The sequence below is a fragment of the Schistocerca gregaria genome, chromosome 7 (assembly GCF_023897955.1).
Source record: "Schistocerca gregaria isolate iqSchGreg1 chromosome 7, iqSchGreg1.2, whole genome shotgun sequence".
NCBI lineage: Eukaryota > Metazoa > Arthropoda > Insecta > Orthoptera > Acrididae > Schistocerca > Schistocerca gregaria.
Window position 1 is genome coordinate 242074414 of NC_064926.1, and position 24770 is coordinate 242099183.

General features: G+C 44.6%; 1 protein-coding gene across 2 annotated transcripts in view; it reads right to left on the minus strand.

Moving 5' to 3' along the window:
* LOC126282106 (glucose dehydrogenase [FAD, quinone]-like) overlaps positions 1 to 24770 on the minus strand; it is a 230275-nt gene that overhangs the window by 188714 nt on the left and 16791 nt on the right. For both annotated transcript variants that reach the window (XM_049981568.1, XM_049981567.1), the window contains exon 2: positions 5832 to 6208. In XM_049981568.1, coding sequence (XP_049837525.1) covers positions 5832 to 6179 — 348 coding nt within the window. In that variant the 5' untranslated portion in view covers positions 6180 to 6208. The remainder of the gene's footprint in view (positions 1 to 5831; positions 6209 to 24770) is intronic.

The window sequence follows — 24770 nt, forward strand, 5'->3', positions numbered from 1 at the left end:
TAGTGGTGGAAGGTACCCTGTAGCACAACTAACCATTTTCTTTCCAGTTCCACTTGCAAATAGAGCGAGGTAAAAACGATGATTTCTCGTATCTTATCTCCGTGATCCAAAAGCGAAATATGTGACGGTGGCAGTAGAAACGTTCTGCAGTCAGCTTCAAATGTCAGTTTGTAAGCGTACTGTCATACCGCTGGCTTGGTTGCAAAGTATCTTTGCGGGCAGCGCGGTTTGCAGAATCGAGCCCAGGACATGGAACTGTTACGTATGTGCAGCTCTGCATGTGAGAGGCACTGTTATTATTGAAGTTTAAGTATTGCTGCAAGTGCTATTACAGTAAAGTGATGAAATATGGAAGTGATTCAGAGGAAGGTGCGTAATGATGTAATTAAAAATAAGCGGTGCCACCGATAACGTATTTGTGTATTCTCACGTTGCGTATCGCACAGCATCAATCATCTGCGCCGTACTCGGTCTCGCAGATGAACTAATGTGAATCAGTAATATTATTTACCACAAAAGAGTGCAATCAAGTTCCAGTATCTTGTAGCGAGCATGAGAACGTGCGTTCGGTTATCACGTTTCCGCAAATCAACAATCAACCGCGCTGCGACCCTTACGTGTACGCTCTTACAATTGAGAACTGTGAACTGTAAATTTTACTTTGTGAACAGTGTTACGTTATTACTAGCGCCGAGGAGGACTGGTACCAAATATCTGTGTAAGCGTGACAAGCTTAAGAACTTTCGTTCTATCATTCGGCTTCCGCATCATCAACAATCACCCGCGTCGTGTCGGTTACACGTACGCTCGTCAGAATGATATTGTGGACTGGTAACCATCCATCAATTAGGATAAACACTTATGACTGAGAACGTAAATAGTGCAACCTGCTATTTTCTTTTATCGTCTCAGAATATAGTTGTTCATACCAGACTTAGAACAGTGTTGTATTTTAACGTTGAGTGGCTCCCCTAAACCTACTTGCATAATTCGATGGATAATTTCAGGCAAGCCAGCAACAATGTGCAGCAGGATATCAGGTACGTGGTGTGGTAAGGGGGCACGGTCTGAAGTGAGAAACCAATTTAACTGTCCCCCACCTATTTGTGCCCCCGGGCGTGTTACAGGTTCTGCAAATATCCCCAAAAAGAACGACACCTTCCCTCCAATGATTCCCAACTGATTTCCCGAAGCATCTCCGTAAAATTTGCGTGTTGTTCGAACCTGCCGCTAATGAGTCTAGCACCCCGCCTTTGAATTGCTTCGACGACTTCCTGTAATCCAACCTGGTACGGATCCCAAACACTCGAGTAGCACCAAAGAATAGGTCGCACTAACATTCTATATGCTGCTCCTTTAAACATGAAACACACTTTCCTAGAATTCACCCAATAAAGCGAAGTTAACAATTAGCCTTCCCTGCGACAATCCTACCATGCTCAATCCACTTCATATCGCTTTGCAACTTCACGCTCAGATATTTAAACGACTGACTGCGTCAGGAAGGACACTAATAATGCTGTATTCGAACATTATGGGTGTGTTTTCCTACTCATCCGCATTGACTTACAGATTTCTTCATTAAGAGATAGCTGCTATTGATCACAGCAGCCAGGAAATTTGTCGAAGTCGTCTTGTATCCTCCTACAATCACACAACTTCGACACCTTCCCCTGCGCTACAGCATCATCAGGAAACAACCGTAGATTGCTGCCCCCCGTGTCCGCCAGATCATTTATGTATGTAGAAAATAATAGCGGCGCTATCACACTTCCCTCAGACACTACTTACGATACCTTTGTCTCTGTATTAGATACAGGACACAAGTGCCATTCATCAAACTGTTAGCAAAGTCACCTCAATTTCTGTAACAGGCTCTTAATAAATATTATTGGTTATTTCTTATTGTGTTGCTTCATTACTGTTCTAGTGCCGCCCTGTCAAGCTGGTGTATAATGTGAAAACACTTGCGTGAAATCTGTCATCCACTTTATTGACCCATGCAAGAATTAAATTTTCTGTTACCGTTGATGTTAGGGGTGAATAGTAAAATCTATTTACAATATCCCAACATAAAAAACAAAGGAAAGAACTTGCAATGAGAGCAGCTCTCGAAACGCATCGTGTGACTGGTGACCTTGTCATGAGTTTTACGAGCTCGAGCCAAAGTTTAATGCTTCGCAGATAATTTACAAGTATCACCGCGCCTCCAAGTAGGGATGGCTATTATCACTGAAACATCCAGTTACCGGTTGTACCTTTTTTGTTTTCTGCACGCCACGTTGACCTAACTGCTGAAATCGCTCTGAATAACCTGTTTATGAAATAACCGATCATCGTTTTTTTAAAAAAATGTCTATTATATCCTATAATAATCGTAGAAATCGAACAAAAACTGAAAAATTTTGACTCTCTCAGTTTCAAGATACATACAATAAAAATATTAAATTAAATAGGCAAATAAAATTAAACAAAGTCCGTCCAACAAATGCTGCTTTTCTCTAAAGTCCCTCCATGGATTCCCATATGAGTCCCGAAGCATCTGCGTAATACAAGCGTGTTGTTTGAACCTGTCAGTAACATAGCAGTCCGGCTCTGAATTGTTTCGATGTCTTCCTTTAATCCGTCCCGGTACGGATCACAAACACTCGAGTAGATTTCAAGAACAGTCGTACTAACGCCCTATATGCGGTCTCCTTTACGGATCTGCCACAATTTCTTAGAATTCTCCCAATAAACCGAAGTCGAGTATTCGCCTTCCCTACTGCAATACCCACATGCTCGTTCCATTCCATATCGCTTTGCAGCGCTACTCCCAGGTATTTGAACGACAGGTAGGACACTACTGATGCTGTATCCGGACATTACGAGTTTGATTTTCCTACTCATCCGCATTAATTATATTCTTCTACATTTAGAGCTACTTACATTCATGACACCAACTGGAAATTTTGTCTCACCGACGACACCTTCCAGTACAGCATAGCATCATCGGTAAGCAACAGTAGATTGTTCCGCACCCAGTCCACGAAACCATTTATTTATATAGAGATAATAGCTGACCTATCACCCTTCCCTGGGACACTCCTGGTACCCTTGTCCATGATGAATACTCACCGTCGAGAACAATGTATTGGGTTTATAACTTAAGAGACTGTAGAAGTTTCCAAATCTATTAAAAACTGTGGTAAAAATTGAGGTAATTAAGTATAAAATTCATTTTTTTCTAAACATGAAGTTTAAAATATAACATTTCATTTGTTTTTCATAAATTAAATAAATTCTAGAGTTTCATACACCCGTGAGTATGGTATGTATGCTGTGAAAAATTCATCGAAGAGTCTCTCTAACTTATGAAGAAAAGTGTACCTATAGCAACAAATGCAGTCATAAGTAAGTGAAAAAATGATGAAATTTCGCACGTAAAAAAATTATTTTGTTATGTTTTCGAACTTCCACTGCAATGGGTGTGAATCCTGAATCCTTCGTGGTGATGCTGACAAAGTTTTATGAATTTATTTGTAAAATTATAGACACTGGAAATTAAAGTGTCCTGAGTGTGAGGTGATTCATATGAGTTCCAAAAGAAATCCGTTGGAATTCGATTAGTCGATAAATAGTACAATTCTCATGGCTGTCAATTCAACTAAGTACCTGGGTGTTAAAATTACGAACAACTTCAGTTGGAAGGACCACATAGATAATATTGTGGGGAAGGCGAGCCAAAGGTTGTGTTTCATTGGCAGGACACTTACAAGATGCAACAAGTCCACTAAAGAGACAGCTTACACTACACTCGTTCGTCCTCTGTTAGAATATTGCTGCGCGGTGTGGGATCCTTACCACGTGGGACTGAAAGGGTGCAAAAAAGGGCAGCTCGTTTTGTATTATCACGTAATAGGGGAGAGAGTGTGGCAGATATGATACAGGAGTTGGGATGGAAGCCATTACAGCAAAGACGTTTTTCGTCGCGGCGAGACCTTTTTACGAAATTTCAGTCACCAACTTTCTCTTTCGAATGCGAAAATATTTTGTTGAGCCCAACCTACATAGGTAGGAATGATCATCAAAATAAAATAAGAGAAATCAGAGCACGAACAGAAATGTTTATGTGTTCGTTTTTCCCGCGCGCTGTTCGGGAGTGGAATGGTAGGGAGTATGATTGTGGTTCGATGAACCCTCTGCCAAGCACTTAAATGTGAATTGCAGACTAATCATGTACGAGGTGCATTCAAGTTCTAAGGCCTCCGATTTTTTTTCTCCGCACTGGAAAGAGATGGAAACATGCGCACTGTTTTAAAATGAGGCTGCGTTCATTGTCAATACGCCCCAGAGATGGCAGCACCGTACGGCAGAGATGGAATTTTACCGCCAGCGGCGAGAATGAGAACTGTTTTAAATACTTAAAATGACGACGTTTTCCTTACTTCAACAGCGTACAATCGTTTTCTGAATTTGCGTGGTGTGAAACCAATTGAAATTCATCGACAGTTGAAGGAGACATGTGGTGATGGAGTTATGGATGTGTCGAAAGTGCCTTCGTGGGTGCGACAGTTTAATGAAGGCAGAACATTGTATGACAACAAACCGAAACAACCTCGGCCTCGCACAAGCCGGTCTGACGACATGATCGAGAAAGTGGAGAGAATTGTTTTGGGGGATCGCCGAATGACTGTTGCACAGATCGCCTCCGGAGTTGGCATTTCTGTGGGTTCTGTGCACACAATCCTGCATGACGACCTGAAAATTCGAAAAGTGTCATCCAGGTGGGTGCCACGAATGCTGACGGGCGACCACATGGCTGCACGTGTGGCATGTTGCCAAGCAATGTCGATGCGCAACGACAGCATGAATGGGACTTTCTTTTCGTTGGTTGTGACAATGGATGAGACGTGGATGCCATTTTTCAATCCAAAAACAAAGCGCCAGTCAGCTCAATGGAAGCACACAGATTCACCGCCACCAAAAAAAATTCGGGTAACCGCCAGTGCTGAAAAAATAATAGTGTCCATGTTCTGGGACAGCGAGGGTGTAATCCTTACCTGTTGCGTTCCAGAGGGCACTACGGTAACAGGTGCATCCTACGAAAATGTTTTGAAGAACAAATTCCTTCCTGCACTGCAACAAAAACGTCCGGGAAGGGCTCCGTGTGTGCTGTTTCACCAAGACAACGCACCCGCACATCGAGCTAACGTTACGCAACAGTTTCTTCGTGATAACAACTTTGAAGTGACTCCTCATGCTCCCTACTCACCTGACCTGGCTCCTAGTGACTTTTGGCTTTTTCCAACAATGAAAGACACTCTCCGTGGCCGCACATTCACCGGCTGTGCTGCTATTGTCTCAGCTATTTTCCAGTGGTCAGAACAGACTCCTAAAGAAGCTTCGCCGCTGCCATGGAATCATGGCGTCAGCGTTGTGAAAAATGTGTACGTCTGCAGGGCGATTACGTCGAGAAGTAACGCCAGTTTCATCGATTTCGGGTGAGTAGTTAATTAGAAAAAAAAAACATCGGAGGCCTTAGAACTTGAATGCACCTCGTAGATGTAGAGATGCCTCTCCTGCTGCAAGTCGGCCCGTTTGACGTCCTACCCGCTTTAAGACGTCAGGGAATAACTTGCATGGCACCAGTGGGAGCTTTAGGGGGCAAAATCGAAGACAGAGATCGGAATACATCCAGCAAGTAACTGAGGTCGTAGGTTGCAAGTGCTGCTCTGAACTGAAGAGGTTGGTATAGGAGAGAAATGTGCGGCGTGTTGCTTCATATCAGTCAAAAGACCGAGGTCTCAAAAAATAAAAAAATAAAAAGAATCTTCGAAGTAAAATTCTACCTGCGTGGCGTGCAGCCTGGGGAAGAGCCTCGGGACGTCGGCCTCGGGCTGCGGGTCGCCGCCCGCGTCCAGCAGCAGCACGCTCCAGGCGGGGCTGTGGTCGGCCAGCCTGGCGGCGAGGGCGCTGCCCGCGGCGCCGCCGCCCACCACCAGCCAGTCGTACTCCTCCTGCAGCCGGCCCGCCGCCCACGCATCCGCTGGGTAGCTGCGGCGCTCCGCCTCGTCCGGAGCCGCCGTCATCTGCACCAGCGCCGACAGCAGAGCCGAGTACACCACCGCGTGCACGCCATACGAGGCGCACGGCGCCGCCGCCGCCGCCGCCGCCGCAGTCGCGTTCAGCACCTCCATCGCCGTCCGGAACGAGAGCCGCTCAGCACCTAGCGGTAACCCAGGCAGTAGGACCGTTCGTATTTATAAAAATAGAGGGAATCCGATACATCGATATTTAATTAATGTCATTATCGGTTCTCGGTATATCAAAACAGCGTCGACATGTCAATCGCAGAAACATCGACCTACAAGGGCGTTTGAAAAGTCTGAGCAAACGTAAAAACTACTTATACAGGGTGAGTCACCTAACATTACCGCTGGATATATTTCGTAAACCACATCAAATACTGACGAATCGATTCGACAGACCGAACGTGAGGAGAGGGGCTAGTGTAATTGGTTAATACAAACCATTAAAAAAATGCACGAAGTATGTTTTTGAACACAAACCTAAGTTTTTTAAATGGAACCCCGTTAGTTTTCTTAGCACATCTGGATATATAAACAAATACGCAATCAGTGCCGTTTGTTGCATTGTAAAATGTTCATTAGATCCGGAGATATTGTAACCTAAAATTGACGCTTGAGTACTACTCCTCCGCTGTTCGATCGTGTGTATCGGAGAGCACTGAATTACGTAGGGATCCAAAGGGAACGATGATGGACCTTAGGTACAGAAGAGACTGGAACAACACATTACGTCCACATGCTAACACCTTTTTATTGGTCTTTTCACTGACGCACATGTACATTACCATGAGGGGTGAGGTACACGTACACACGTGGTTTCCATTTTCAATCACGGAGTGGAATAGAGTGTGTCCTGACATGTCAGGCCAATAGATGTTCAATGTGGTGGCCATCATTTGCTGCACACAATTGTAATCTCAGGCTTAATGAATGTCGTACACGCCGCAGTACATCTGGTGTAATGTCGCCGCAGGCTGTCACAATAGGTTTTTTTCATTTCCTCTGGGGTTGTAGGCACATCACGGTACATATCCTCCCTTAACGTACTCCACAGAAAGAAGTCCATAGGTGTAAGATCAGGAGAACGGGCTGGCCAATTTATGCGTCCTCCACGTCCTATGAAACGTCCATCAAACATCCTGTCATGGGTCAGCCTAGTGTTAATCGCGGAATGTGCAGGTGCACCATCATGCTGATACCACATACGTCGACGCGTTTCCAGTGGGACATTTTCGAGCAACGTTGGCAGATCATTCAGTAGAAACGCGATGTATGTTGCAGCTGTTTGGACCCCTGCAATGAAGTGAGGACGAATGAGGTGGTCGCCAATGATTTCACACCATACATTTACAGTCCACGGTCGCTGTCGCTCTACCTGTCTGAGCCAGCGAGAATTGTCCACGGACCAGTAATGTATGTTCCGTAGATTCACTGCCCCGTGGTTTGTGAATCCCCCTTCATCTGTAAACAGGTAGAACTGCAACGCATTCTCTGTTAATGCCCATTGACAGAATTGCACTCGATGATTAAAGTCATAACCAAGTAATAGCTGATGTAGCGACACATGAAACGGGTGAAAGCGATGACGATGCAGTATGCGCACGACACTACTTTGACTCAGTCCACCGGCTCTCGCAATGTCCCGTGTACTCATGTGTGGGTTCATGGCAATATCAGCTAACACACCAACTGCACCCGCTTCTCCTGTGACGGGCCTGTTACGGACCCGTTTGCGTGCTACGACCATACCTGTTGCTCACAGTTGGCGGTAGATGTTTTGCAATGTTCGGCACGTTGGATGCTCTCTGTCCGGGTACCGTTCTGCATACACCCTGCAGGCTTCAGCTGCATTTCGTCGACACTCGCCATATATGAGTATCACCTCCGCCTTTTCAGGGTTCGAATACACCATGGTCACAGTTCCTATAACACTGCACTATCACACACGTCTGGTAACACGGTGTACTACAGTTGGTCTGCATGCGGAGACGAATGCAGAATAACAATAGCAGCAAGCGCTACATGCGGACACTGCGACAGCTAGACCAAACCACAACAGTGCACTACAGCCGCACTCGTAAACACGGTCGTCATCGTAAACATGGCCCTGCAGATGCTGCTCACCGACCGTGGCCTGTGTTTGTTACAAAACGCAACTGAACGTCGGAGGTTTCAAGCGTCAACTTTAGGTTACAATATCTCCGGATGTAATTAACATTTTACAATGCAATAAACGGCACCGATTACGTATTTGTTTATATGTTCAGGTGTACTAACAAAACTAACGGGGTCCCATTTTAAAAAAAAGTAGGTTTGTGTTAAAAAACATACTTCCGTGCATTTTTTTATTGTTTGTATTAAACAATTACACTAGCCCCTCTCCTCACGTTCGGTCTGTGGAATCTCTTCGTCAGTATTTGATGTGGTTTACGAAATATATGCAGCGGTAACGTTAGGTGACTCACCCTGTATATACTAATATGCAGGGTTTTACAAAAAGGTACGGCCAAACTTTCAGGAAACATTCCTCACACACAAATAAAGAAAAGATGTAATGTGGTCATGTGTCCGGAAACGCTTAATTTCCATGTTAGAGCTCATTTTAGTTTCGTCAGTATGTACTCTACTTCCTCTATTCACCGCCAGTTGAAGGATGGTAATGTTGACTTCGGTGCTTGTGTTGACATGCGACTCATTGCTCTACAGTACTAGCATCAAGCACTTCAGTACGTAGTATCAACAGGTTAGTGTCCATCACGGACGTGGTTTTGCAGTCACTGAAATGTTTACAAATGCGGAGTTGCCAGATGCCCATTCGATGTATGGATTAGCACGAGGCAATAGCCATGGCGCGGTACGTTTGTATCGAGACAGATTTCCAGAACAAAGGTGTTCCGACAGGAAGACGTTCGAAGCAATTGATCGGCGTCTTAGGGAACACGGAACATTCCAGCCTATGACTCGCGACTGGGGAAGACCTAGAACGACGAGGACATCTGCAATGGACGAGGCAATTCTTCGTGCAGTTGACGATAACCCTAATGTCAGCGTCAGAGAAGATGCTGCTGTACAAGGTAACGTTGACCACGTCACTGTATGGAGAGTTCTATGGGAGAACCAGTTGTTTCCGTACCATGTACAGCGTGTGCAGGCACTATCAGCAGCTGATTGGCCTCCACGGGTACACTTCTGCGAATGGTTCATCCAACAATGTGTCAATCCCCATTTCAGTGCAAATGTTCTCTTTACGGATGAGGCTTCATTCCAACGTGATCAAATTGTAAATTTTCACAATCAACATCTGTGGGCTGACGAGAATGCGCACGCAATTGTGCAATCATCAACACAGATTTTCTGTGAACGTTTGGGCAGGCATTGTTGGTGATGTCTTGATTGGGCCCCATGTTCTTGCACCTACGCTCAATGGAGCACGTTATCATGATTTCATACGGGATACTCTACCTGTGCTGCTAGAACATGTGCCTTAACAAGTACGACACAACATGTGGTTCATGCACGATGGAGCTCCTGCACATTTCAGTCGAAGTGTTTGTACGCTTCTCAACAAAAGATTCGGTGACCGATGGATTGATAGAGGCGGACCAATTCCATGGCCTCCACGCTCTCCTGACCTCAACCCTCTTGAATTTCATTTATGGGGGCATTTGAAAGCTCTTGCCTACTCAACCGCGGTACCAAATGTAGAGACTCTTCGTGCTCGTATTGTGGACGGCTGTGATACAATATGCCATTCTCCAGGGCTGCATCAGCGCATCAGGGATTCAATGCGACGGAGGGTGGATGCATGTATAATCGCTAACGGAGGACATTTTGAACATTTCCTGTAACAAAGTGTTTGAAGTCACGCTGGTACGTTCTGTTGCTGTGAAACGTCCCCTTAGAAAAATTGTACACGACTGTGGTTAAACTGACACACAATAGTTTTTAGCGCAACGCAATCTGACTTTCAAAAATCCCTACAAAAGAATGGCCCTGACTGACATTAACCTATACGTTTCACAAATCACTTACCTCACAAAAATCTTCGTTACTCAAGCTACTGCAATACAGCGAGCGCCGCTACTGCCAGCTAACTAAAAGATTCAAACTACGGAAGTCACTAACTACTGATAGGCACAGTTAGCAAATGAAAGATTTTAATAGAGAACAAACAATGTATTTACCTTAGTAGTCATAATATATATATCAGTTCATCACACCAATCCTTACAAATTTCAAAACTCCACCATCTCTCTCTCCACGTCCACCACAGCTGGCGGCTCACCTCCAACTGCGCAACGCTACCCGCTGTTAGCATCCAGCTGCCGCTGCCCAACACTACAATGGCAGACAACAATGCAAACCAGCCACAGACTGCACACGGCACAGCCAGTGATTTTTCATACAGAGCGCTACGTGGTGTTGGCGTTACCAATAAAAATACTTAAACAGCCTACTTACAGCTGTGTGTTTCGATTCCATGTGATTTGAAGTAATAAAATGACCTCTAACATAGAAAGTAAGCGTTTCCGGACACATGTCCACATAACATATTTTCTTTCTTTGTGTATGAGGAATGTTTCCTGAAAGTTTGGCCGTACCTTTTTGTGACACCCTGTATATACTAAGATGTTACATACTAAAGATGGTATATACTAAGATGATACCATCTTAGTATATATGTAGTTAAGGCTCACCGACCACTTGACCATCTTCTTCTTCTGTGCGAATGCACAAACAGAGCCCGAACTCTTACGGGAATCGGCAACGCGCCGCAAGTAATAAGCATAATGGGCAGGGGCACTACGAATGTAGTGCGGGACAATACGTTGAGAATGTGGGTTTAGCGGGAGGCGTGACAGAGACAAATCCCTGCAGTCGCGCTATCCTCTGTATCCTCGGTGGCTCAGACGCCGGAACGGTAGCTCAGCGTGTTCGCCGGCACGGTAGCTCAGCGTGTTCGGTCAGAGGTTTAACTACTCTCTGTAATAAAAAAACTGACTGAACGGATCAACGAAGAACCTAAATGGGTGTCATCGGGCTTCCGCCCCCAATAAATTCCACGAGCAATATAGAGCAAAACGAGATCATAAAAAAAATGCGTGTTCGGCCAGAGAGCCGGTTGGCCTCTGTAATAAAAAAAAACTGAGTGGAAGGATCAACCACCGAACTTGAACAGGATGTCTAGCGACGTCCGCAACGACCGAACACAACGATCAACAGTGAACAAAATTTTAAAAAAAAGATGGATAGAGCGTCTGCCATGTAAGCAGGAGATCCCGGGTTCGAGCCGCTGTCGGGGCACAGATTATCATCTGTACCCGTTGACGTATGCCAACGCCTGTAAGCAGCTAAGGGTGTTCATTTCATTGTAAAAAGTACTTACGTTTTTGGGGTAAACATTTTTTATTTTTCGACACCGTCTCCTTTTAGACTTATACACTTCGTCCAACGCTGTTCTAGTTTGTTGATTCCTTCCGAATAATAGGAATTGTCCATGTCAGCAAAATAGCTACAGGTTGCTGCAATCACCTCCTTGTTTGAATGAAATCTATGTCCCGCCAGCCATTTCTTCAAATTGGGGAACAAATAGTAGTCCGAGAGAGCCAAGTCTGGAGAATAGGGGGGATGTGAAACGAGTTGGAACCCTATTTCCATGTCCATTATAGCTATCCGGGCTGTTATGCCGTGGCTCTAGCAAGCCAGTGGGTGTGTTGGACCTTCCATCGAGCTACAGACCCCCTTGAAGATGTCTCCCGCAGACGGGGACGAAACGTTGGGAAACAACACAGAATTCATCAACCGACCACGGCATAACAGCCCGGATAACTATAATGGGGATGACATTCCCGGCCGTGAGAGTCTACAACCCTGTTTCCATTAATTTTGCTACCACAACTGCTGAGGTGTGTGCTGCTGCACTGTCGAGATGAAAAAGGACTCTTTTGCTATCCAAACACCGGCGTTTTTCTTGCAGCTCGTTTTTCAAACGGTCCAATAACGATGAATAATATGTACCTGTAATAGTTTTATCCTTTTCCAGATAAGCGATAAGGATTATCCATTGCGAATTCCAAAAGACTGTCGCCGTAACCTTTCCGGCCGAAGGAATGGTCTTCGCCTTTTTTGGTGCAGATTCTCCCTTTATGTAGATATTTCTTTGGTCTTAGGAGTGTAGTAATGTATCCATGTTTCATACACAGTGACGAAACGACGTTTTAAGTCCTGCGGATTCTTCCTGAACAGCTGCAAACCATCCTTGCAACACTTCACCCGTTTCCGTTTTTGGTCGAGCGTGGCAATCGCGGAACCCATCTTGCAGATAGCTTTCTCATGTTGAAATGTTTAGGCAAAATATTATTTACCCTTTCATTCGAGATGCCCACAGCACTAGCAACCTCACGCACCTTAACTCTGCAGTCGTCCATCACCATATCATGGATTTTATCAATGATTTCTGGAGTTGTAACCTCCACAGGGCGTCCAGAACGTTCAGAATCACTTGTCCCCATGTGGCCGCCTAGAAAATTTTAAAACTACTTATAAACTGTTCTAATCGATGGTGCAGTGTCACCGTAATGTTTATGAAGCTTCTCTTTAGTTTCCTGAGGCATTTTGCCTTTCATTAAGTAATGTTTAATCACCACACGAAATTCTTTTTCGTCCATTTTTTGACGATCACTCGACTTCCTTGATTGACACGTATGCCAAACACAAAGAAATAGACCAATATGGCTGAAACTTCGTGTGCGTTCTTTTCAAAGATGCTACTAACTAAACATGACAACGATACGCGCCAGTGGTGCAATCTCTCGGACATTACTCCGACTTGAAACTTCCTGGCAGATTAAAACTGTGTGCCCGACCGAGACTCGAACTCGGGACCTTCGCCTTTCGCGGGCAAGTGCTCTACCAACTGAGCTACCGAAGCACGACTCACGTCCGGTACTCACAGCTTTACTTCTGCCAGTATCCGTCTCCTACCTTCCAAACTTTACAGAAGCTCTTCTGTAAAGTTTGGAAGGTAGGAGACGGATACTGGCAGAAGTAAAGCTGTGAGTACCGGACGTGAGTCGTGCTTCGGTAGCTCAGTTGGTAGAGCACTTGCCCGCGAAAGGCGAAGGTCCCGAGTTCGAGTCTCGGTCGGACACACAGTTTTAATCTGCCAGGAAGTTTCATATCAGCGCACACTCCGCTGCAGAGTGAAAATCTCATTCTGGAAACATCCCCCAGGCTGTGGCTAAGCCATGTCTCCGCAGTATCCTTTCTTTCAGGAGTGCTAGTTCTGCAAGGTTCGCAGAAGAGCTTCTGTAAAGTTTGGAAGGTAGGAGACGGATACTGGCAGAAGTAAAGCTGTGAGTACCGGACGTGAGTCGTGTTTCGGTAGCTCAGTTGGTAGAGCACTTGCCCGCGAAAGGCGAAGGTCCCGAGTTCGAGTCTCGGTCGGGCACACAGTTTTAATCTGCCAGGAAGTTTCATATCAGCGCACACTCCGCTGCAGAGTGAAAATCTCATTCTGATTACTCCGACTTTTCAAACGCCCCTCGTATATGCTACTAAAAATATCGACTTAACATAATAAATATACTGCCAGGTTTAGAGCTGTATATTTAAGCATTAATTTATTAGTAGGTATTCTGTACATCAACATGTTAGAAGCCATTGTATTCTTCTTAGAGCAAGAATTGAAAGGAAAACGATGCATGCTCACGCTTGACGATAACCACTTTGTTAACAATGATAACTGCATGTAAGTGATAAAATAAAAGGTGTCCGACGGGTCCGTCGTTCAGTTTCGTCACATATCTGATTAGTTCCGAACACTTCATGACGACTTCCCTGTTTACTTCATGTCTGCCAACACCAGCAACCTAGCAGTTGTAGTGTCAAAATTCCGTCGTCAAGATAAACGTTACAGTTATGTTGGTAACGCCGAGCGCCTATTATGTCCCCTCACGTCTCCTCCCATCGCAGAGACCAATCTTGTCATTTAGATTTTTGTTCATCATTTTGAGCATCTGGTTTTGAAGAATGCCAGTGCGAAGAAATAGCACACTAGTTGTCTTAAAAATTGATGTGCCATTTTTTCACATCGCAAATCTAGGTACTCCATTCACAACGTCAACCCATCCCCCTTCTCCTCCCCAGTGCAATCGGACTTCCACTTTTGTGTCACTTATATTTGCTTCACGTAGTCAAAGAACATGATTGACGTGATGAAAGCTCAAAAAATAGTAAGACTCCTTCACACAGTGACAGTAAAATCATGTTATACTACAATTTCAATTCTACTACAAACGTAATATAAAATAAAAATATTGGCAATCGATATTGCCGTTTAGATGTCGATATATCGTCGAAAAATTTATTTTATATGCCGATATTTTATCGATATGTATCTATATACAGATATATTGAAATTTTATCAGCTACCCTGTCAGGCAGTGCCACAGAATCATTCGCCAAATTCTACTCGCAGTATTACCTTTACGAGAAATCGAGATCTAGCAATGAAATGTATACTCTTGAGCCAATATAATACGAGCACCTGCTTAAGGGGCTTTTCCGGTGGCTAGATTAAAAAAATTGCGTTTTTTGCCTCATAGTCTAAGGTAACCCGGCCGTGAATCAGCTTCAAAAAACCGATTTTTTGTTTTTCATCTAGTGAAGATACTGATTATTCACATATCGCTGTGCGATCTTTAATAATTGCATTATGTTTTGTACTGATTGGGACTTTCTGGGAGGATGACAGGGCAGGTGTAGGCGGAATTCTGCGTTCCCTATAATCCCCCCACTGGTGGGACAAGAAGCGTGTCGCCCACACGCTTGAGGCTTCCTGTCGCTGAATACACCTTCTCGAGATGTTCCCAGAATTTTTCGTATGGGCCAACAGAGTCGCGTGACAGCCGGCCGAGCGGGCCATTTTCTGGCCGGTGGTACGTTAGCCAAGTTTCTGTTGCGTGCCGGGCTGTTTTTCGGATGGCTTCTGAGGACATTGAGAAACAGAGTTGGGCATTTACTGAAACCGCCATATTTTCTCACATTGTATGGCAAACGAGCGGCTTTGCGCACAGTAAATATGCAGCCAACAAGGAAACAGAGCACCACCTACTGTCAGATTCTGTTTACAGCAATACGACGAGCGCGAACTGGAAAATTTAGGCAAGCTTTCCCCAAAAAGCAGTGTGAAAAAAGAAATTGCCGAGATGGCAAACCCGAGGACTGGCTCTCACCGGGTGTGAGAACAGAGCAAAGGGAACTGAGTAGGCGAAGAGGCAGGTTGCTGAGAGTTCCTGTCTGGTGCCGCAGAGCCATTTCTTTACTGCAGAGGTTACCCTTGGTGTTCAGTCCAGTCTGGTTTGTCTTGTTGCTGTTACGGGTAAGTGTAGCGAGTAGTGTCTGCGCTGCTAGTAGTCTGCGCAGCTCTCAACCATCGAGTGCTTCCCGCAACTTGCGTTGTTGGTACTTGGTTCATATTTTGTATTGAGAAGATTGTGCTCCCAGTTTCACCAGTACTGGTGCATTGCAAGCTGCCCAGGTTTTGATAAGAAGTTTGTCCAAGAATTTAACAGTCTTTCAAATAGCTTTCAGGAGCCTTCTGTTTTTGAATATTAATTCCGAAGTTAGTTTTAGTTAATTTCTCCGAGTAATTGTGATTCATCATTGTACTTCATGCTCAGTGATTTTAATTGGTTGAGGGAAGATCTCATGTTTGGCAAGACTTGATGTGTAAATCAAATTAATTTTAGTCAGTAAATTCATATTTTTTAATTATTTTATTTTTAATTATTATTTTCATTCGAGCTGCCCTACAACTACGCTGAACAGGCCAGACCGAAATCGGTAAATATGATGTACACTGTACATGTGCAGAGAAACAATTTATTACAATTTCAGAAAATTTTTTTGATTTATTCAAGACAAAGAGCTTCACAAATTGACCAAGTCAATAATGCATTGATCCACCTCTGATCATTATCCAACCTGTTGGCATTTATTGACTTCGTTGTTGTCCTGAGGAATATCGTACCACATTCTGACTAACTGGTGCATTATATCCTTAAAATCTCAAACTGGCTGGAGAGCCCTGCCCATAATGCTTCAAACGTTTTCAATTTGTGAGAGATCCAGCGACCATGCTGCACAAGGTAGGATTTGGTAAGCATGAAGACAAGCAGTAGAAACTCTCGGCATGTGCGGGAGGGCTTATGTTGCAAAAAAATAAGACCAGGATGGTTTGTCGTGAAGGGAAACCAAATGCAGCGTGAAGTATTGTCGAAGTAGCACTGTGTAGTAAGGGTGGCGTGGATGACAACCAAACGGGTCCCGCTATGAAAAGAAATGGCGCCCCAGAACGTCACCGCTTGTTGTCGGACCGTGTGGCAGTCAGGTTAGTATTCCACCACTGTCCGGTGCGTCTCCAGATACGTCTTCGGCCTGGAACCTCATTCACTGGAGTCTTCAGTAGTGAGTCCTGCTTCGAATCGAATTTTTATTTCATAGCATGAACCATGTGGTTGACATCCATGGCACGCTTACATCACAGCGGCACGTCGACGATATTCTACGCCCCATTTTGTTGCTCTTCACGGCAAGCCATCGTGAGTTTGCATTGAGCAAGATAACACCCGCCCACACACGACGAGAATTTCTACTGCTTGTCTTCGTGCTTGCCAAATAGTAACTTGGCCAGTAAGGTGCCGGATCTCTCCCCAATTGAAAACGTTTGGCTCATAAAGGGCAAGGCCCTTCAAGACGAAGGTATTTTGACGATCGAACACTCCAATTGGACAGAATTCGGCACGATATGCCTCAGGAGGACATACAACAACACTGTCACCCAATGCCAGGCCGAATAACTACTTGTATAAGGGCTAGAGGTGGATCAAAGTGTTATTAAATTTTACTTATGTCAATCTCTTTCTCTTTAAATCATTCAATTTTTCTGAAACTGTAATCATTTGTTTGTTTGTACATTTGCGTTACATGTGCCGATTTCCGTCTCATTCGGATTATCCCTTCGTAGTGCTTAGTTTTTCTTACCTTACATTGTATTTACTGTGCACTTTCGAGAAATTGTGTGCAGTCATTCTTTTTACTGAATTCCCTGATGCGACCACGGCCCTAGACTATGAAGAGTTGAACAGAATTAGTGCGGTTGCAAGTTAGGTTCAAGGGCGATTTTGGAGCCGTATTTTAGGTAATATTATAATTAAATGTTTCCCTGAGCCACTGAAGTCTCTTTTTATTATCTACGATAATGATCGAAGCAGACGAAATGAATGAAAATTTGTACTGCGGCCGGGACTTTTTTTTTTGAAATCTCATTTTGTCTGCTTTCGTTCGTTGCATCTGCTCGGGACGGCCGTCGTAATAAACCGGTTTAAGTTGATCGATTAACTCAGTTTTTTTTTATTACAGAGGGTAGCTAACCCTCTGACCGAACACACTGAGCTACCGCGAGGTGGCGGGACTCGAATCCGGGTCTTCTTGCTTGCTAGGGAGAAATGCTAACCATTACACCACCGCAGTACGATGGTCAACGTTGCTGCAGGAAGTACCTAAGCTGAGATATTATAAGATCTATAAGATCGCAAAGACAGAGACAGAGAGAGAGAGAGAGAGAGAAAACGACGTCTCATTACGTCCAACGCAGGTGTGCTTGCCAATATCGGAGAGCCCTGGCAGTAGGAATAATATGTAAGGGAAAAATAAATTGAAGTTTGTGTTGGGGAGGGCACTGAGCTTAGGTACTTCGTGCAGCAATGTTGATCATGGTACTGTCATGGTGTAACGGTTTGCATTTCTGCCTAGCAAGTAAGAAGACCCGGGTTTGAATCCCTGCCGCGGCACAAGTTTTAGTTCATTTTGTGTGCTTCGATCATTAGGTAAAATTTTACTTACGTTTGATTGTCGCTAAGTAACAGTTAGGCATCAAAGGTTAATAGTTGTTCGCTTCTTCCAACACTGAAGTCATTAGAGACTTAACGTTATAAATGATAGTGATGCAAATAAGGATGTGGTATCGTTCAGATATTCATTTTAAGTTTCTTAGGACTATCCTTAAAGACTTAAACATTAAAGAGCCGCTTTCTAATCGAATCTCAGTTCAGTGTTATAATCGCTGCTTTTCCTCGCCCAGTAGTAAACGAATACCCAAACCATCTAAACAAACTCACTATTAGGTTATATGAATCCGTGATGTCTTTTCTTTAATCAAGTACTCTGAGAAATGAGTACGAATTTGTGAGTAATATACATGGTGCTTGTAATTAAACTTTCGTTACTTGAGCCAGTGTAGGCAGAAAACTCTTAACCATATGGGTTGCCAACTTCATAGCGATGATATTGACTGTGCGCTGCAGGACTCGTTGGGTTAGTAGAGTTAATGTCATGACTTGCCATTAGGCACCGGTACTGGTATAGGAACGTACGGTTGGAACACGAGTATCATTCTCCATTACATTTGCAGACAGTCAGTGCGGGCCTGGACAAGCTGAGCAGGGCTTTACTTCTAAAGCTGTTTCAGCAAAACAACAGCAATGGCGCTGCTGCTCTTTGTATCGACACATTGAGGAAATATGGAGAGGTTCACTTTCCGCACCGGGTTGAGGAGCGTGATTAGGAAGCTCGAATAAACTAAGGATTTGGGAATTGCTCCCGGGAGACACCGACGACTAGTTACTCTAGAAATTTGCTGAAGAAGTTGCCACCGCCGTGAATACTGGACGCAATGTGCGATTTCGAAGCAGTGCACGAGCTGTGTCGCTGTAGTTGAATGTTCGACAAGTGCTGCGAGCAACTGTGAAATGGCATCCTTACAAACTTCACGTTACACCTAATTTTGCCACTTGATGCAAACTTTCGAGCAAATTTTGCTCTCAGTTTCTTGAAGGGGTTGAAGTTGCCGACATGTTGCCTTGGTACATTTTGTGGATTGGTGAAGTACATTTTATACTCACTGGGACAGTGAAGACAAACGGTTGTCGCTTTTGGGGATCGTCACCGCCAACGAACGTTCATGAGGATCCTCTGCATAATGAACGCGTCCCCATATGGTATGGGTTTACGGCTCAGTTGATGACTGGTCCAATTTTTCTTGAGGAACGCTGATACCAAGGACATACATCCTGAACGGCACACGTTACTGTGAGATGCTTCGACAACACGTGATCCCTGCTGTACAGGATGGAGAAGAGTAGAACTCAGCTACACTCCTGGAAATGGAAAAAAGAACACATTGACACCGGTCTGTCAGACCCACCATACTTGCTCCGGACACTGCGAGAGGGCTGTACAAGCAATGATCACACGCACGGCACAGCGGACACACCAGGAACCGCGGTGTTGGCCGTCGAATGGCGCTAGCTGCGCAGCATTTGTGCACCGCCGCCGTCAGTGTCAGCCAGTTTGCCGTGGCATACAGAGCTCCATCGCAGTCTTTAACACTGGTAGCATGCCGCGACAGCGTGGACGTGAACCGTATGTGCAGTTGACGGACTTTGAGCGAGGGCGTATAGTGGGCATGCGGGAGGCCGGGTGGACGTACCGCCGAATTGCTCAACACGTGGGGCGTGAGGTCTCCACAGTACATCGATGTTGTCGCCAGTGGTCGGCGGAAGGTGCACGTGCCCGTCGACCTGGGACCGGACCGCAGCGACCCACGGATGCTCGCCAAGACCGTAGGATCCTACGCAGTGGCGTAGGGGACCGCACCGCCACTTCCCAGCAAATTAGGGACACTGTTGCTCCTGGGGTATCGGCGAGGACCATTCGCAACCGTCTCCATGAAACTGGGCTACGGTCTCGCACACCGTTAGGCCGTCTTCCGCTCACGCCCCAACATCGTGCAGCCCGCCTCCAGTGGTGTCGCGACAGGCGTGAATGGAGGGACGAATGGAGACGTGTCGTCTTCAGCGATGAGAGTCGCTTCTGCCTTGGTGCCAATGATGGTCGTATGCGTGTTTGGCGCCGTGCAGGTGAGCGCCACAATCAGGACTGCATACGACCGAGGCACACAGGGCTAACACCCGGCATCATGGTGTGGGGAGCGATCTCCTACACTGGCCGTACACCTCTGGTGATCGTCGAGGGGACACTGAATAGTGCACGGTACATCCAAACCGTCATCGAACCCATCGTTCTACCATTCCTAGACCGGCAAGGGAACTTGCTGTTCCAACAGGACAATGCACGTCCACATGTATCCCGTGCCACCCAACGTGCTCTAGAAGGTGTTAAGTCAACTACCCTGGCCAGCAAGATCTCCGGATCTGTCCCCCATTGAGCATGTTTGGGACTGGGTGAAGCGTCGTCTCACACGGTCTGCACGTCCAGCACGAACGCTGGTCCAACTGAAGCGCCAGGTGGAAATGGCATGGCAAGCCGTTCCACAGGACTACATCCAGCATCTGTACGATCGTCTCCGTGGGAGAATAGCAGCCTGCATTGCTGCGAAAGTTGGATATACACTGTACTAGTGCCGACATTGTGCATGCTCTGTTGCCTGTGTCTATGTTCCTGTGTTTCTGTCAGTGTGATCATGTGATGTATCTGACCCCAGGAATGTGTCAATAAAGTTTTCCCTTCCTGGGACAATGAATTCACGGTGTTCTTATTTCAATTTCCAGGAGTGTATTTTGCTATTTTGATGCACTATTGACCTCCACCTCACATTGCTCGTGAGGTTACTCTGTTACTCCGTAACACAGTAGGAGAAAACCGAATCATTGGCCGATCGTTGCAAACTGCGTGGCCAGCAAGATCACCATGTCTGAACCCGTTTGGTATCTGGCTGTGAGGTTATCAAAAGGACAGGGTTTGTCATAGGAATACTAACACACGATCGAGGTTGAAGATAAGCATAGCGATGGAGACAGAGATCATACCACGTGAGATGTTTCGAGCAGCAATAGAGCAATCTGTAGGGCGGTTCCAGGCTGTAGCGGATGAAATTGGTTGTCACTTACGACATTTTAACAAGGATTCTAGGACCTTGATCAACGAATTAAAAGTTGCGAATGTATTCACTTTGTTCGCCAGATTTGCCATCTTCCGACTTACGCTTATTCACACACCTAAAGAAATTCGTGGGTGGTTCAAAATGTTTCAAATTGCTCTAAGCGCTATGGGACTTAATAGCTGAGGTCATCAGTCCCCTAGAACTTAGAACTGCTTAAACCTAACTAACCTAAGCACATCACACACGTCCATGACCGAGGCAGGATTCGAACCTGCGACCGTAGACGTCACGCGGTTCCAGACTGAAGCGCCTAGAACCGCTCGGTATAGCTGCCGGCGGAACTTCAATATGATGTGTAACAAAAAAATGTTACTCTCTCATGTGGAAATTAAAACGTAATTCTTTCAATGGTTTATCCGTTATTTCTCTTCCGACTGTACTTACAAAAGTTTCCACGAAGTTTCATTGCCTTATCGTCACTTGTTTACCATGGGTACCCAAGTAGCGAACGTTTAATAATTATAACCACCCTGTGAAACGTCCCCGCACAATGTGTGGTATATTGATCTAAATGATACAGTTCATGGTTTTTTCGAGGCACTGTAATTTTAGTTCTCTTCACATTATGAAATGCTTCCCGGAAATTCAATATCAAAGATGGGCAATACAGCTGCCCATACTTGTTCGTTTTATGCAACCCGCACTATGTCTGTATTAGGAACGGTATAAAGACAGGCGACAGCCACGTAATAGGTACCTACATCTACGTATACATCCATACTCCGCAAGCCTCCTAACGGTGTGTGGCGGAGGGTACTCTGAGTATCTCTATCGGTTCTCCCTTCTATTCCAGTCTCGTATTGTTCGTGGAAAGAAAGACTGCCGGTATGCTACTGTCTGGGCTCTAATCTCTCTGATTTTATCCTCATGGTCTCTTCGCGAGAAATACGTAGGAGGGAGCAATATACTGCTTGACTCTTCGGCGAAGGTATGTTCTCGAAACTTTAACAAAAGCCCGTACCGAGCTACTGAGTGTCTCTCCTGCAGAGTCTTCCACTGGAGTTTATCTATCATCTCCGTAACGCTTTCGCGATTATTAAATCATCCTGTAGCAGTATTCAAGCAGTGGGCGAACAAGCGTGCTGTAACCTACTTCCTTTGTTTTCGGATTGCATTTCCTTAGGATTCTTCCAATGAATCTCAGTCTGGAATCTGCTTTACCGACAATCAACTTTATATGATCATTCCATTTTAAATCACTCCTAATGCGTACTCCCAGATAATTTATGGAATTAACTGCTTCCAGTTGCTGACCTGCTATTTTGTAGCTAAATGATAAGGGATCTATCTTTCTATGTATTCGCAGCACATTACACTTGTCTACATTGAGATTCAATTGCCATTCCCTGCACCATGTCTCAATTCGCTGGAGATCCTCCTCTATTTCAGTACAATTTTCCATTCTTACAACCTCTCGATGCACCACAGCATCATGTGCAAAAAGACTCAGTGAACTTCCGATGTTGTCCACAAGGTCATTTATGTATATTGTGAATAGCAACGGTCCTATGACACTCCCCTGCGGCACACCTGAAATCACTCTCCCTCGGAAGACTTCTCTTCATTGAGAATGATATGCTGCGTTCTGTTATCTAGGAACTCTTCAATCCAATCACACAATTGGTCTGATAGTCCATATGCTCTTACTTTGTTCATTAAACGACTGTGGGGAACTATATCGAACGCCTTGCGGAAGTCAAGAAACACGGCATCTACATGTGAACCCCTGACTATGGCCCTGTGAGTCTCGTGGACGAATAGCGCGAGCTGGGTTTCACACAACCGTCTTTTTCGAAACCCATGCTGATTCCTACAGAGTAGATTTCTAGTCTCCAGAAAAGTCATTATACTGGAACGTAATACGTGTTCCAAAATTCTACAACTGATGGACGTTAGAGATATAGGTCTATAGTTCAGCACATCTGTTCGACGTCACTTCTTGAAAACGGGGATGACCTGTGCCCTTTTCCAAACCTTTGGGACGCTACGCTCTTCTAGAGACATACGGTACACCGCTGCAACAAGGGGGGCAAGTTCCTTCGCGTACTCTGTGTAAAATCGAAGTGGTATCCCATCAGGTCCAGCGGCCTTTCCCCTTTTGAGCTATTTTAATTGTTTCTCTATCCCTCTGTCGTCTATTTCTATGTCTACCATTTTGTCATCTGTGCGACAATATAGAGAAGGAACTACAGTGCAGTCTTCCTCTGTAAAACAGCTTTCAAAAAAGACATTTAGTATTTCGGCCTTTGGTCTGTCATACTCTGTTTCAGTACCATTTTGGTCACAGTGTGTCTGGACATGTTGTTTTGATCCACCTAGTTCCCTCTCTTAACTTTGGGCGACTTAGCAAACGGAATCATGCTATAACAAATGCAAGTGGGGATTGGTCATGAGTTACACGATATTTTTGGACCAAGGCATATCTTACTTCTGCCATACAAATCCAAGTGTCTTCAATCGTTCTTTATGTAATTAGCGGTGCATTCATTATAGGTTTTTTTAGTCTCTGTAAGTTTATTCCGTTTATAGTACTTAATTCAGAAATGCCTCCTTTCAGCATTGGAAATAACTAAATTAAGAGAAGATATGAAAATGGGGAGCACTGTAGTAACAATTTTCAGGTATATAACCTCTGTACTATTTACTAAAAATTAAGTACTATAAACGGAATAGACTTTCAGGGAAATCCAAAACCTGTTTTCACTAAACCGCTAATTAAACAAAGAACGATTGGAGACATTTGGATTAGTATGGAAGAAGTAAGGCACATCTTGGTACAAAAATACCTTGCTACTCATTCCCAATCCTCACTTGAAGTTTTTACAATACGATTCCGTTTTCTAGCAGTCGCCCATATCAGTGATAGGCAACTTGTATCAATTTATGGATGCCATTCTTATTGCATGGATGAGGAACTTCAGCTGATATAAATGAGAAAAAGTACCACTACAGCTGTATTTTGAGAATGTCTTTTTCTATCACACGACTAGTTTCGGCGACACATTACCGCCATCCTCAGACCCTGTTTACCAAAGAACAATTACAAACGCCAGTATATGAAAACTAGACAACTATAAAGCAACGAACACATTAAATTGTGGTACTCTATTGTATTAATTAAAGCAACCTTAAGGTAATATTTCACGCAGTACCAATAGAGCACATAAGTCAATTCCTTTCTCTCTCTTTTTTTGTGTTTTTTTTTTTGGCTCTAGTCCAGAAATCAAAAATATATAAGCGTATGAAACATAAACACGGAATAAACCTGAATCACAGCCACAAAACACATGACTGTCATCATATGTAAACACAATGGAAATCTAGAAAGGCAGCTTTCGCTCCTTTCAAACTAAATCATTAGAAAAATACAATGTACAACGGTATAAATTTGACAACTGGTCCCAAAGATCAGACATGATCCAATAAAAAATGTTCATTGACGTTTAAAGTATGCCAAAGGCATAAACGTGATGAAAGAACCTAAAAGTAGAAGTGAAACAAACCTGGTAGAGGCTAACCACAGACCCATTGCAGGTGTACATGAACCACACAATTATGTGACAATCTGTCTCCAAGAACTGATAAGGCCTTCCTCTCAAAGCCCTTGATAACTGCGTACCCTTAAATAACCAAATACACCCGACCTCAAATATTTATGTTCTCTACTACCCCAT